The 15,392-nt window shown below is 42.9% G+C and overlaps 1 protein-coding gene across 1 annotated transcript in view; it reads right to left on the bottom strand.

Moving 5' to 3' along the window:
* Window positions 1–461: 461 nt before the first annotated feature.
* Matn3 (matrilin 3) overlaps window positions 462–15,392 on the bottom strand; it is a 33,336-nt gene continuing 18,405 nt past the window's right edge. The window contains exons 6-11 of the mRNA XM_052745936.1: window positions 12,365–12,490; window positions 10,583–10,708; window positions 8,282–8,407; window positions 5,911–6,036; window positions 3,591–3,701; window positions 462–1,455 (exon numbers count right to left, since the gene is read on the bottom strand). Of these exons, the coding sequence (XP_052601896.1) occupies window positions 1,421–1,455; window positions 3,591–3,701; window positions 5,911–6,036; window positions 8,282–8,407; window positions 10,583–10,708; window positions 12,365–12,490 (650 nt within the window). The 3' untranslated portion in view covers window positions 462–1,420. The remainder of the gene's footprint in view (window positions 1,456–3,590; window positions 3,702–5,910; window positions 6,037–8,281; window positions 8,408–10,582; window positions 10,709–12,364; window positions 12,491–15,392) is intronic.

Genomic DNA, 15,392 nt, shown 5'->3' on the forward strand with positions numbered 1-15,392 from the left:
CTGCCTCCAAGCCTGACGACCTGAGTTGGATCCCTGGAACTCACATGGTGGAAGGAGAGAACCAATTCCAAAAACTTGTCCTCAGACTTCCACATGTGCACTGTGGGCATGGCATGTGTGCACCCATACATACACACACACACACACACACACACACACACACACACACACACACACCACACACACACACACACACACACACACACACACACACTCACACCCAAGCACACATACAAATATGTAATTAAATTTTTCACTTTTATTTAGGAACTTTTTTTCCATTTACCCTGAACTGACTGACGTTGTAAGCCTCAAGAGTGTGTGAGATTAAATTATTGAAAGAGTATCATCATTTTGTTCTGTTTATCAACTGTTACATGTTCAAGAATTTACTAATTCAGTACAACACAAATACATTTAATAAAAAAAATACAAGAATCACCAAAAAATCAGCCATGACATTAATATAGAAAGATAGGAACTTTTATTATATTAAAAACAATACAGACCAAAACAGATCAAGTAGCACAAAGTTTAAAGAACTGTTTTATTCCAAAAGTTATAAACTGCACTTAAAAAAGTACATGTATTAGGTATATTTTGAGTGAAAAAAATTAGACTTATTACCGACATTTTTAAAAAAGATAATATTAGGTCTTGTTACTTGTTACACTAGTTTTATAAATATGTAATTTTGCCAATTACATGCTCAAAAACAAAATGATAGAATTCAGGGGGTTTTTCCCTTGGCAAAAATCTTAGCACCCTAAGTTTACATCCAGCTCTTGTTAGTTTTAATTTCTATGACATAAATGAATCAAAACTGTCATGTAACATTCACTTAATCTCTGTAAATTATTTTTAGATACATGTATTATAATCCCTTGATTGTAGCTTTAACAATATTTCAGCAAAAAAACAAGTATTAAACAATTCTAAATATATTCACCTCGGTTTAATTATTTGAACTTTTTCTATGTAAATATTTCATAAAATTTGCACTCTGAATAGTAAGGCTGGCTTGTATTATAAATATGACCAAGAGAAAAGAGTCATAAAGTTTTATGAATATGATCATCTTACTAATATAAACATTTAAAACTTACATGGCTCAATCAGTAGATAACAAAACATTAAACTTTTCACTTTTCATCTCATTAATGATTTCACAGTCACAGCTTAGAGACACTAAAGCTTGCTCTTTACAAGGGTATGCACATTTATTTCCTTGAAAAATGATACTGATTCTCCAGGAAACCCTCATACTGTTTACTGAATAATAGTCAAGCATTTATAATGGCAGATTATTAGCAGGAACATCAGAGATAAAGTGTATTAGAGAATGAGTGTTGCGCATACCAAGCACTCCACGTTTCCAGGCGAGAAGTTTTGAGCAGTTTAACGATGCACTTGCCCATATTCAGTTAACTTGCAGCTTCTTCAAAATGTTGTCAAGTGGCTAGATGTTAAGGCCAAAGCAACTTATTTTTACACATTAGAAAACATATAAGCACACTTTCAAACACTTCAACACAAAAGAAAATTATGTCCCATTCTAAGTGAACAAAACGATTTTCTCATCAAAAGCCTAATGTAAAATTCAAAAATTCAGCATGAAATTACACTCCTGCAGAGGTCTTCAAGTATTTCCCATCCAAACTTGAGTTGGAACAACATCTCTCAGTGGGGAGCAATGCTTATGAAGTCTTGATTAAAGGAATTGCTGAACTGTCCGTTGGTTTGGCTCTCTGGAGATTTTACATTTCTAGGAAACAGACTTCAGTAGATGAGGGAAGAGAAAGGTGTCTTCCGTGCGTGGTGAGGAGAACGGTAATACTAATATGGGAAGATCGAACGCCAGCTAACCACCAATACCATCTAAAGCATGTGAAAGATTGGGAAACTGATTCCTCCATGCTGCCTGGACCCTCCCCTCCTTCAAAGTCTGACTCCTAGGTCATGCCTACCACAGTCTGAATTCCATTCCTCTGAGGTGTATAAGAATAGAGTTGTTAACTTGAGCGATGCTGAGATAAAGCTCTTTTCCAGAGCTAGTGCTCCAAGTACTGACTTTGAAATTTTCAAGACAGTGTCATGTTACATTTTGAAAACCATCTTTTGACATCTTGGCTTGCCAAATTGTATAACCATGTGTCGTCTGAGGTTCAACATCCAATAGATCCGCTGATTTTTTTTTCTGGACATAGGAAGATTTTGAGCTAAGAATTACTTTAAAATGGACTGGAGAGATGGCTCAGCAGTAAACAGCATGAACTGCTCTTCCAGAGGACCAGGGTTCAATTTCCAGCACTCATATGGCAGTTCACAACTGTCTGTAACTCTGGTTCCAGAGGATCTGGCACCTTCACACAGATATACAAAGAGGCCAAACACCAATGCATATGAAATAAAAATTAAATTTAAAAAGAAAAACATTACTTTAAGAAATCATAGCTTAGTTGCACTGTTATGTAATAGCTGGATTGGGCCATTTTTGTATAATATATTTGTAATAGTGCTATTACAAAGCACTAGGGGGCTGAGCAGCAGTGGCTCAAGCCTTTAATCCCAGCACTTGGGAGGCAGAGGCAGGCGAATCTCTATGAGTTCAAGGCCAGCCTGGGCTACAGAGTGAGATCCAGGACAGCCAGTGTAACAGTTGTTACACTGTAACATGAGAAACCCTGTCTTGAAAATAAATAAATAATAAATAAGTAAAAGGAGAGATGGCTCAGAGATTAGGAGCACTGGCTGTTCTTCCTGAGGTTCTGAGTTCAATTCCCAGCAACCACATGGTTCCTGCCTCACAACCATCTATAATGAGATCTGGTGCCCTCTTCTTGCCTGCAGGGACACATGCAGACAGAACACTGTATACATAATAAATCTTTTAAAAAAAAACACTAGGGAAAGAAATATGTGGTTTTTATAGTTAAATGTTGAATGAGTAAAAAGGATCTATCATGCCAGTGAAAAAGAATTCTCTTCAAGTGCATTGCCATCTCTTAACTTACAGCAATGAATAAGATGCTTGGCAGTAGAATCTCCGAAAATGTTTGGCTCAGTTGTAGTATCTAGGCTGGCGTCTAGAAGCCATAACCATGGCATTAGTGTGTTTACTGCTGTACAATTAATGTATCAGTCAGAAATTGAAATTCATAAATAAATTATAAAAGAAGACAGGGTCCAGATTGTAGCACAGTTGGTAAGAGTGTTTGCTCAGCCTGCTGAGGCCCTGGGTTTAATCCCCAGTACCTCATAAAACGAGGCATGCCGGCATATACCTATAATCCCAGCACCTGGGAAGTGAAGCTAGAAGGACCAGAAGTTCATGGTCATCTTCATCTGCATAGCAGGTTTGAGGCTAGCATGACTATATGAGACCCTGTCTCAAAAAAGACGAGGAGGAGGAGGAGGAGGAGGAGGAGGAAGAAAAGAGAGAAAGAAAGAGAGAGAGAGAAAGGAAGGAAGGAAGAGAGAGAGAAAGAGAAAAGAGGAAGAAGAAGAGGAGGAGGAAGAAGAGGAAGAAAGGGAGGATAGGGAAAAGGGGGAGGAGGAGGAGGAGGAAGAAAACCTTCCAGAAAGGATATGTTTGGTGTTCAGCTTCTGGAGATGGGAGCTGACCTTCTCCTGGAATGCCAGTGTGGCTTCACAGCCACAGGCGTCTTCTACGGAAATGAGGCTTCGTGCTTCCTCAATGTCTGAAGACAGCAACAATACACAAAACGTTATAGCTAACCAGAGATTACGACAAAGTGGGGGCCGGCGGTGCAGAACACCGGCCTAGCACAAGAGGAAAAACCAAGGAATGATAGCAAATTAGGAAATCGACAATTCACTCCAACATTGCCACTTATGTAAAAGCATATTTCAGCAGGTAAAATCATCTAAAAGCAAACAGAAAAGAGAACATATTTGCTAAAGTAAATTTTACAGAAACCTCTATGAGGAAACGTTGGGGAAATGTTTATATTTGTCAAAACTGGGTGACGCTTATGTGAGAGTTCGTTGTATTTTTCTTCATGTTTTTGCCGTTGTCAGAAATCAGCCATGATATAAAGTTCCTTCAAAGTGTTTGGTGAAGCCAGAGACACAGAAACAAGACAGTCACTGGGAGGCAGTGGCACACGCCTTTAATCCCAGCACCCAGGCAGCAGAGACAGGCAGATCTCTGTGAGTTCAAGACCAGCCTGGTCTACAGAGTGAATTCCAGGACAGTCAGGGTGGTTAACATGGAGAAATCCTGTCTCAAAAAACAAACCAAAAAAGAAAAAAGAAAAAGAAAAAGAAAGAAAAGAAATAAGACAGTCTTCCTACCCTACTGGTTCTCTTAAGGAATGGACATGAGAACAGTTAGCTATTTGTATAACCAAAATACTTCAAAGATTAAAACTAGTTAACTCCTGACTTCCTGCAAAGGATTGTTGTTCTGTTGAATGATTTGAACTAAGAAGTGTAATTTTTACCCTTATATACTTTGGAGCTAAAAATTCAGAGCTATATTGACAGCCAACCTGGATACCCATAGTGTGTGCGTGTGTGTGTGTGTATGTGTATCTGTGTGTATGTGTTTATATATGTGTGTATGTGTGTGTATGTGGTGGGTATGTGTGTGTTTGTGTGTGTGAGATGGGTGTGTATGCATGTGTGTCTGTATCTGTGTGTGTATCTATGTGTGTGTGTGGTGTGTGTGTATGTGTGTGTATATGTGTGTATGTGTGTGTATGTATGGGTATGTGTGGTGGGTATGTGTGTGTGTGTGGTGTGGGTATGTATGTGTGTGGTGGGTATGTGTGTTTGTGTGTGTGTGTGTGTGTGTGTGTGTGTGTGTGTGTGTATGTGTGTGTGTGTGTATGTATGTATGTGTAGACCAGGGGTCAAGTGTCTTCTTTTATCACTGGCCCCCTTATATTTTGAGACAGATGCTCTCACTGAACCTGGAGCTCACTGATTAGCCAGCAAGCCCACAGAATTCTGGGATTACAGGCATGGACCCCCACACCTGACCCTGTAGTGGGTGCCTGGGATCTGAACCCACATCTTTACTTTCCCTCAGCCATCCCCCCAGCCCCTGTCTAATTTGTGAAGCAGAGTCTCAGACAGCCCACGCTGGCTCGAACTACTGATCTACCTGCCCATTCCTGGCCATAAGTATCTGCCCAAATCAGCCACATGCCAATCATCTCTGTGCAGACTCTAAGATGGACAATCAGTCCAGTGTTCTTCCTTCACAGATGCTAAGAGCTGTGAAGCCACATGCCCAATGGGATATTCTTACTAAAACATGCCTTAGAAAATTATAGAGCAGGGGGTATAGCAAAATTGAAAGTAGAGAAAGATCCACTCGCAGTAACATAAAAGAAGAATAAAATACTTAGGAACGTTTTCAAGTATATGACTTGTACACTGAAAATCACAGAACACAGTTCAAAGAAATTAAAGAGGTAAACAAGCAGAAAGAGACCCACAGTACTGAGTGCACTGGGAGACTGTTAAAGTGGCAGTACTCCCCTAAGCTAACCTAAGGAGGCCTATCAAAGTCCCCATTGACATTTGGGAGGAAGCTGACAAGTCTCTAGCAGAGTGGGAAACACCTGTCACTGTCCTGCAAGTGCAGAGCTTTAGACAGAAAAGGCAAAAATACTCTGGAGATGAACTCTGGTGATCACTGTTGGAAACGGTTGGGGTAGTAAATTTGCCGTTATGCATAGTTTATCACAATAGCAAAAAACAGACTGAGAGACATTCACGAGGAAGGAAAGTGAAAGAAGAGGATGGGATCAAATCACAGGGAGCAGACTATGTGGCTGAAGAGGACAGTAACTCGATATCCTAACAATTAAAAAGGAAAGGGGCTTCCTCCTAGATTTTCCCATTGAACAAAAACCTGCTTAAAGGGCCAGTCTTCACCTGAACATGTCCTCTTGTCGTCGTTCAAGGTGTAGCCCGGGAAGCAGTCGCAGTGGTAGGATGCTGCTCCGTCGCTCACACAGATGTGCTGGCAGCCGTGAGTGCCCAGAGCACACTTGTTTCGGACTGACCCACACCATGCAGGTAAGAAAATGTTTACCCATGAGTTAAACAGAACACAAAACACAAACTTCTGGAGTACAAAGCTTTGTTGGCCCCAGCCAGCACTGAGGATGAAGCCTTCAGCAGTCACCCAGAGCTACACCCAGTGTTCCCGGAAAAAGAAATGGCTTCCTTCCCCACATGGTACACCCTTGGCCTGATCTGTTACCCGGCCCTTCCTTCCCCTTTGCTCTCCTGCAGCTGTCTGAGGGGACTTCTCTTCTCTACTGCCCATTCTACTGGATGGCACCGAGTCTTGGTGGTAGTACAGAGCTTACCTTGGGCATTTCTGAAGCCTGTGAACGCTAGTTACAGATCGTCACCAAAAATAATCGACTAGGAAGGCTGTGGTGGTTCATCTTGACCGAATCTAGAATCACCGGGGCCATGTCTGTGAAGGCGTTTCTAGATCGTGTTAACTGAGGTAAGAGGAGTCACTACAGAGGTGGCGGACACTGTGCGCATAGGCTGGGGTCCAGAACTGAACTAAAAAGGGAAGGCTCGCTGAGCACCAGCATTCCTGACTCTCGGGTCCAGTGGAACCGGCTGCCTCAAGCTCCTGCTGCTGTGACTTGCCCACCATTATGGACTGTACCCTGGAACTGTGAACAGAATAAACCCTTCTTCCTGTTGTTTTTGTTGGGCATTTTGTCATACCAGGGAGGCAAATCACTAAAACAGACATCACTGTGTGCAGGCTACGTTTGATGCTACACACACACACACACACACACACACACACACACACACACACACACACACACGCAAAGGACTATGTTGCCCAAAGACCAACCACTGATACCTTATGATGTGGGACAAAAAACACTAATAGACACTAATGTTCTCTCTCTCTCTCTCCCTCCCTCCCTCCCTCCATCCATCCATCCATCCCTCTCTCTCTTTCTCATAGAGAAAAAGAAAAAATAATAGCTTAATAAGATTAATGATGATATATTCAATTAAATCCTGAAGTACTTTCTTTTATCACATAAATAGTATATCAGAGATTAAGACAGCTTGCCCAAACTTAAGTGGAGAACAGAGGGAAAAAAACACACCGGTCCTGTGTCCAGTGGCCTAGGACAAGTGAAAATAGCTTAGTGAACCCACAAAGGCTCCTGGGAGACACAGATCCTTTCTCTGCCATTACAAGGGCCAAAAGCACTGTCCTTGTTCCTAGTCTTGTGCTGATCATAGTCCTCCTGCTTCTGTCTCTGTAGCAGCTGGGATTAGAAGCCATGTCTGGCCTGATTTCACTTCTTAAAGAGGCCAAGAGCCAGACATGGTGGTACACATGCACTCAATATATATACAGTGAGTAACCCCGGCACTTAGGGTTACTGCAGGGCCAGCCTGGGCTGCGGGAGACTCTGTCTCAAAAAAATAAAATAAATAAAGGGATCCAGTGATGTGCCATTTCCCTTCATATATCTAGTTCCCCGAGGAAGAGGAGCAGACGGATCAAATCTGAAAAGCACTAATGTACCAACCTCAGCAGCACCTCAGGAGCAAGAATGCCCCTCCAAATGGAGGGCTTTGATGTGTACAAATGCTTCCCTGTTCCACCACTGAGTTTAAATCAAATTAATGAGGATTAATGGTCCCGGCAGGGGCTCGTTAGCCAAGTCACAAGGCCCTGAGTCACTGAAGATTGATCGGCTAGAACCGGTCAAGAATGTCCCCGCTTCCAACACCTTGGAAGGTCTGTGTGGCTCTAAATCAAGCCCTTACAAAGCCTCCTTTGCTAAAAAAAGATTCCAGCTTAAAGATCAACACTACAGAAAAGTCTCGGGCCAAGTTTTAACTGGAAAAAGATCAGTTCAGCCTATCACACCAAATAATTACCGCCCAGCTGACTTCCTCTATTTGCTTAAAAAGTCCCCAGTGTACAGGGTTCTAAAATTTTTCCTGGATGGAGACCCCATACATCATTAGCTTTGCTCATATCCCCCATTCCCTACTCATTTCCCAGTAATTTTCTGAAGTGATCTATGTTTGTAAAAGCTAGTGAGCTCACCAACCCCCCTGGGCAACTAAATGTGTAAGCTTGGCATGCGTCTAAACGTGTAAGCTAGTCAGATTCCTGAGCCCGAGTCTTTCTGACCCCCCCTCCCCGCCCCCAAAAGAACCTCTCTCCTGGTGAATTACATGTTGATTTCACCACCATAGAAAGAGTCAAACAGGGAAGGATTTGTTGAATGGACTTTACCTGAACATGTTTTCTTATCTGCATTCAGAGCGTAGCCCTCAAAGCACTCACAGTGATGGGACCCGGCTCCGTCATTCACACATATGTGCTGGCAACCGTGTGTACCCGAAGCACATTGGTCCTGAGCTGCCAGACAAAGGTAGGTCCAAGAGTGAAAATTGAAAATTAAAAGTCGAAGCGTCTTTTACTACCCATAGATAGAAACATGCGGAAAAACAGCCAGAAATAAATGAGAAGGAAACCGGCTGGAGGCTAGGCGAAGCTGTCAGCGTTATTTGCTCTAACTAGAAATTAACAGAGTTAATAAAATCCTTCACACATGATAATTATTACCCGACATTAGACTCAGTTCTTCTTCCAATATCGTCAATGTTGAGGTTTTCTTTATAACCCAAGCATCTCATTAATACTTAATGCATTCCTTTTAGGTTTACAGTACTTATTCCAACCCAAAAATAAACCAGCCAGTTATGCAGCTAATTGCACTAGATCCAGAGGGAAGGGGGGATCAGAGTTTGGAGAAGTTCTATTTTAGCATTCGTTTCATAAATAAGGTAAAAGAGTCCCAGAAGGCCAACTAATTTAGGGCAGGTATATTTATTCAATGTACTTCTCTGTGAGAGCTAGATGAATAGACAACAGCTGGTTAGATAGATAAATAGATAATACGTACAGAAAGACAGATATACAGTAGACATGCATATTTGGGTTTGTTGTTGTTGTTGTTATTGTTGTTGAGACAGGGTCTTACTATGTAGCCAAGGCTAGCATGAAATCTTCAGTCTCCTGAATGCTAAAGTTGCAGGCATGGATCACCACACGCAGAAAGAAGGGAAGAGGCTTGTACTGACATATTGTAAACTAGTGTGGTGGGGGGGAATTGAGACAGAGTCTCATCTATCGCCCAAACAGACCTGGAATTTGCAGTGACCCTCCTGCCTCTGCCACACAAGTGCTGGGGTTATATCCAGGAGCTGCCATACCCAGCTTTAATCTATTTTTTTTAACTTTTAAATGTTTACTTTTAGGGCAAGTTCAGGCTTTTGAAAAACTTACTTCCTCTATTTCCAAATGCTAACAGTTTAGGTAAGTCGATTGTGATAACCAAAAACATAGGTACAGCATGATTTCTTAATCTCCACTCAATGTTCCCAATTCTTCTCCTAATGTCCATTGTCTGGTCCAGGATCCAATCCAAGATCCCACATGATATGAAGTCATCATATTCTGAGACCTCTCATGAGTCTACCTTTGTTTTTATGACTTTAACACAATTGAGAAGTACTGAAAACATTGTGGACTAAGCATCTCTTCCTTTGGGTCTGCCTGAGGTTTCCTCATGGTTCTAAATTTTTAGCAATAATATGCCAAATGTGCTGCCACATCACATGAGACTCTCAGGGATGGAGGGCAGTCTCAATCCAGATGGTGTCTCTCAAAGACAGGGAATGTGAGAAGAGCAGACGGCTCCTGCGGCTGCTCAAACATACCTGAGTCTCTAATATACTAGATGCACATAATGGGATTCCAGCACACCAGAGACCCACAGAACGGCACCAAGCCCAGGGCGTCGCCTGCTTCCTGCCCTTTGTCCACAGACACACTGCCAGGACACAATGTCCCCTGTGTACACCCTCACATGACTGGGGTTGCAAGCCATTCAGGATGGCTGGATAATAGCACAATGTATCCTTAGCTGATTGGATGATATATGTGTATATGTGCCAGTGAACTTCCCCATTAAACTAGAGCTGCATCCCATGCTTGTGTCCAGAGGCTGTTTCCTAGGTAACTCATCATGACTCTGCAGTCCTCACCCTCCCAAACCGCCAGAGCAACGCCCCACGAGTGAGGTCACGTCTAGTGATGTAAACGTTGATATCTCATTACTTGATAAGGTATCTGCCAGGTTTCCCACTACAGAGTTACTTTCTCTCTCAGTCTCTCTCTCTCTCTCTCTCTCTCTCTCTCTCTCTCTCTCTCTCTCTCCCCCCCCCCATTTCTGATTTCTCATACAGAATTTAGAAACAGAAAATCTAGCTGGGCAGAGGTGGTACACGCCTTTAATGTCTGAGTTCAAGGCCAGTCTGGTCTACAGAGAGAGTTCCAGGACAACCAGGGCTACACAGAGAAACCCTGTCTCAAAAAAAAAAAAAAAAAGAAAGAAAGAGAGAGAAGAGAGAGAAGAAAAGAAAAGAAGGAAGGAAGGAAGGAAGGAAGGAAGGAAGGAAGGAAGGAAGGAAGGAAGGAAGAGAAAGAGAAAATCCCCAGGGTGCCAAAAGTGGCACACAGCCCACTCACCTGCACAAGACACCCTGTCTGCCTTCAAGGTGTAACCTTCATAGCACTCGCAGTGGTAGGAGCCATTTCTGTCGTTCACACAGATCTGTTCACACCCGTGAGTGCCGAGGGCACACTTGTCAACAGCTGTCAGAAGATAAGCATGGAAAATGTGGACACAGGGAAAGGAGGAGGTAAACAAACCCTTACCAGTCACATTATCACACACACACACACACACACACACACACACACGCACGCACGCACGCACGCACGCACGCACGCACGCACGCACTAACAGAGGGAGTGGGCACAGACACTGATAGAATTGGGATCCTACTCTCTGGTCCTGTTCCTTCACCAACAGACCCACTGATACATACACCCCTTCCTTCTTCACATCTCAATTTCCTTATCTAGAAAATTAGCCGTTTGAACTAAATGGTGTCTGTTTCCATCACCAAAACTCTCCTAGAATTGAAGAGAAAAAATCTAATTCCTATTCTTCATTGACTCTGTGTGGTGTTTAGATACCACTGAGCATGGCCTTCAGGATTTCTCTCTACTTCTAGTATCCACAAGTGTGGACAGTCATAGGGAGGAATTGGGATGCTTGGATCTAATGAAATAAAACCCAGGAAAAATGTCAAATCTCCTAAAGGATCAAAAGCTTTGGATCCTGGGGGAAAGTCAATTCACTAGCTAAGAAGACTTCCAAAGGACCCAAGTTCGATTCCCAGCATAGATGGCAGCTCACAACTGTCTATAACTCCAGTACCAAAGGACCCAGTGCTCTCTTCTGGTCTCTGCAGGCACTGCATGAACATAATGTACGTGCATTCCTGTGTCTATGTCTGTGTGTGTAACATTCAAATAAATGTATAAATTAATATAAATTTAAAAAATAAAAGGTGATGGTTGTGGATGCCTTTAATCCCAGCACTAGGGACGCAGAGCCAGGTGGATATCTGTGAGTTCGAGGCCAGGCTGGTCTACAGAGCGAGATCCAGGACAGGCACCAAAACTACACAGAAAAACCCTGTCTTAAAACAAACAAACAAACAAAAAGAACAAAGTATAATGACACACACATATGAAGATGCTATGATAAAATCTATTTGCATACCAACCTAAAATATTAATTTTTAGAAAAAGAAGGGACCAAAGAGACAGTGTTTATGGGGACGCACTGCTTTGGTCCAGAATCTAGCTTTGATTCCTAACAGCACAGTCAGTGGCTGGCCACCTGAACTCCAGCTCCCAGGGGATCTCTGACACCTTGAGGCTCTGTGGGTACCTGCACTCATAGGACATACCCACACACAGACACAAATGGAATTTAAATTTTATTATCTATTTATTTATCCGTTTATTCATTCATTTATTTTGGTTTGGGTTTCTGGTTTTTGGCTTTTTTTTTTTTTTTTTTTTTTTTTTTTGAGACAGGGTTTCTCTGTGTAGCCCTGGCTGTCCTGGGACTCACTCTGTAGACCAGGCTGGTCTCGAACTCAGAGATCTGCGTGCTTCTGCCTCCCAAGTGCTGAGATTAAAGGCCTCCACCACCTGGCTTTATTTATTTATTTATTTGTTTATTTATTTATTGATTGATGGAATAGTAACAAAGCCTGTGCTAGGCTACCCTAAGTAGGTTCTCACTTTTCTCTGGTGTTCTCTATCAAGGAAAGCTGCTGAACAGCGCTAAACCCACCAGAAGACACTTGGGAGAAAAGAGATTGAGGTCAAACTCTAAGAAAAACCCCACCCCTGGAGAAGAGGCATCAAATATCCCCAACACAGCCTCACCTGAACATGTTTTCCGGTCAGCGTTCAGGATGTACCCTTGGCTGCACTCACAGTGGTGCCTGCCATCACCATCACTGATGCACACATGCTGACACTGGTGTGTGCCCAGCACACACGGGTCCAGAGCTAGGCAAAGAACACACACAATGATCACATCGCGATACCCAAGAACCCTTTTAGACACACTTCCTTCTGTTCCAAAAGACACTGCCTTCAGGTTTCTTGCTGACTCCATGTTGACCTCACTATTTAAAAAAAAAAGGGGGGGTTGCTTTCTGTCTCTGCTTTTACTAAATATTTGATTTGAGATGATGCAAATCTATAAGTATAGATCTTGCTATACCATCTCACAAAAGAGAAAGGAAATTCTGAATCCGGAGGTGCTGGAATCAAACGTTTCCACTGGTCAGGCAACTTGATGTTTTATTTGGCCAAAGTGTGTACCCACAAAACAGATAATCTTGCCTCTCGACCCTAAGAGTTGTGGAGAATACTAAGGTACTGTCAAGAGTGCAATGAGCTAGTGGGCCCAGGGTAGCTGAAACCTTGCTTGCAACAGTTCCACATTTTGTGCCTAAAGGGAACCGGACCACAAGCACGCCTATCAGCCCGGAACCGACTCCCACGTGGGCCGTGAGACGTGCTTGAGCATGCAAATAGTGCAAGGCCGTCCAGCCAAGAGCCTCCCTCCGCACACCCATCACGTGTCCAAGGCCCAGACATCTACTTGGGTTCTCAGTATCTGCAAAGACAATGGGTTCAAATTATAAACACAAAGGGATAAAAAGAAAAGCATGAGATGACGTCAGCTAAATCACATCGCCACCTTTTTTGCTCCTGGAAACATTTATATTTCATTGGAATGACGCCCCCCCTCCACAAGCACACCCAGTGACGTGTTTTAAAAGATGAATCAATGAATTTAGTCATTTCTACAAAACCAAGGCCTGTTAGTGGAGACTAGCACTCCTGTAGCAGGTAACCCAGCCTCCAGTGCCCTTGGCAACAGGACAAGGCTAATATTTTCCCAAGGAGTGCCTTTCGTGCAATGATCTTTCCAGCCCGTTGACTACAACAAGCTGCCCCTCAGTCATTTTTTCCAGAGAGGACATCCCCCTGCCTCCTCCCCCCCGCATCCCCCCCCCCCCGTACCACCCCCAGAACAAGCAGGTCTTTTGTAAGAGAGGAAAAAGATTGCCACTCACCACTATTACTTTACAGCCTTGGAGGCCACCCCCAGTTGCTAACTTTAAGACCCAACTGTAGCCACAGACCAGAGCCCTGACGGAAGAGCTCTCAGCCACAGCTCGAGGGGGTTTTCTGGGAAAAAGAAAGAAAGCCACTTTCTTTCTAGAACCTATTAAATGCCAAGTAGCTGCCATCGTAGCCAATGGTGTCTTGTGAACGCCCAGTGTCCTGGGATACAGAAGACAAGGGGATCTCAGCCAGGTCTGGCTGAGATGAGGCCAAGGTTTCATCTACCATTTCCCGACCCACTGATGATCCAGGGTTCCACATTCGTTTAGCTAGAAAGTCTCATTGATACTTGCAACTGGAATCACTGGCGCACTTGCCTGTCTTTTCCACCAACTTCATAACGGTATCTGAAGGCTGGGAGGAGCTACCTTTGACTTTGTACGTGGTGGTCAACATGAGTAGACACAGAATGTACCTGGCACGAAGTGTCTACATTTAAGAATTCACCTAAATTGGAACAGTGCCCATACTTGCTTCAACCATTCCGCAGAAGCTTTTCAAACAATCGTCTCCAAATGATTTTTTAATGTGATTTCCACAAACCAGAATTCTATTTTTCTGAAGTTTTTTTTTTTTTTATAGCTTTCTGTTTTCTTTTTCTTTTTCATGACATGGTCTCATGTAACCCAGGCTGACCTCAAACTCAAGATGTAGCTGAGGCTAGCTTTGAACTCTACCTCTCAAGAGCGGGGGTTATAGGTGTTACCATCACACCCAGCTCACATCCTGATCAGGAAAAACAAACAAACAAAACAAACAAACAAAAAACTTCCAGATTCATGTTGTTGCATCTGATTAATTCATGAAAAATAACTCTAATAAAATTAGCATGTTCGTATTCAAACTCCATTTGAAAGGAAGAAGAGAAGATTAACAGAATGATTTGCTTTTAATCTGTTTCTTGAGTCTAAGTGAATCAGAAACCCAGCCCTCCTCGTCTCTAATCCAATTATTTCACCCAAGAATAAGCAGAGAGAGAGAGAGAGTCGAATCTGAAAATGAGCTTTCATTACATGCACATGGACAGTGACGTTGGGATCCTCCCAACGTCCTCCCAGGGGCAGACGCCACTCCAGTGTCTCCAGGAGAACAAGAGAGGCACTGTTAAATCTAGAGATGTAAAGCGCAAGAAAACATTTGGAGGCAAGGGGAGGAATGTTAACTGTGGAGAAGAGGGGACTGAAGAGATGTCTTGAGTTTGGGTGTTTGGGGTTTGGGTTTTATTTCTGACCCCATCAGGGAGCAGTGGGACTGTTTATTCTGGTTATTTCCAGAACTTAACATGTCTAACGCAAACATAAAGGTTTTATGAGCAAACCAAGTTACATATAGTACAGCCTTGTACTTCTAAACCAACACCATGTGTTTAGGTAGGTTTAAAAAAAAAAAAAAAGCATGGTTTGTGTTTAATTCTTCCATAAAATTTCCATCCCCTCCCCAAAAAAAATGAATATACTGCTTTTTCCAGGGGCCTGGAACATTGGCTCAGCAGTTAAGAGCACATACTTCTCTTGCAGAAGGCCCAAGTTTGGTTCCCATTGGCCATCTGGCCAGCTTATAACTGCCTACAACTCCAGCTCCAGAGGATTTGAGGCCTCATCTACTACCCACACTCATGTGCACATACCCACACACATATACATAACTTAAAAAAAATAAATCTTTAAAAGCCAATTTCCAAGTACACAGTGCATGAATTATAATATCCTTGCTAGTTGGAAGTTAAGACTTACCAACCGCCGGGCGATGGTGGCGCCCGCTTTTAATCCCA

Source organism: Peromyscus californicus, unplaced genomic scaffold, assembly GCF_007827085.1.
Source record: "Peromyscus californicus insignis strain IS unplaced genomic scaffold, ASM782708v3 Scaffold_1__1_contigs__length_55948999, whole genome shotgun sequence".
Taxonomy (NCBI): Eukaryota; Metazoa; Chordata; class Mammalia; order Rodentia; family Cricetidae; genus Peromyscus; species Peromyscus californicus.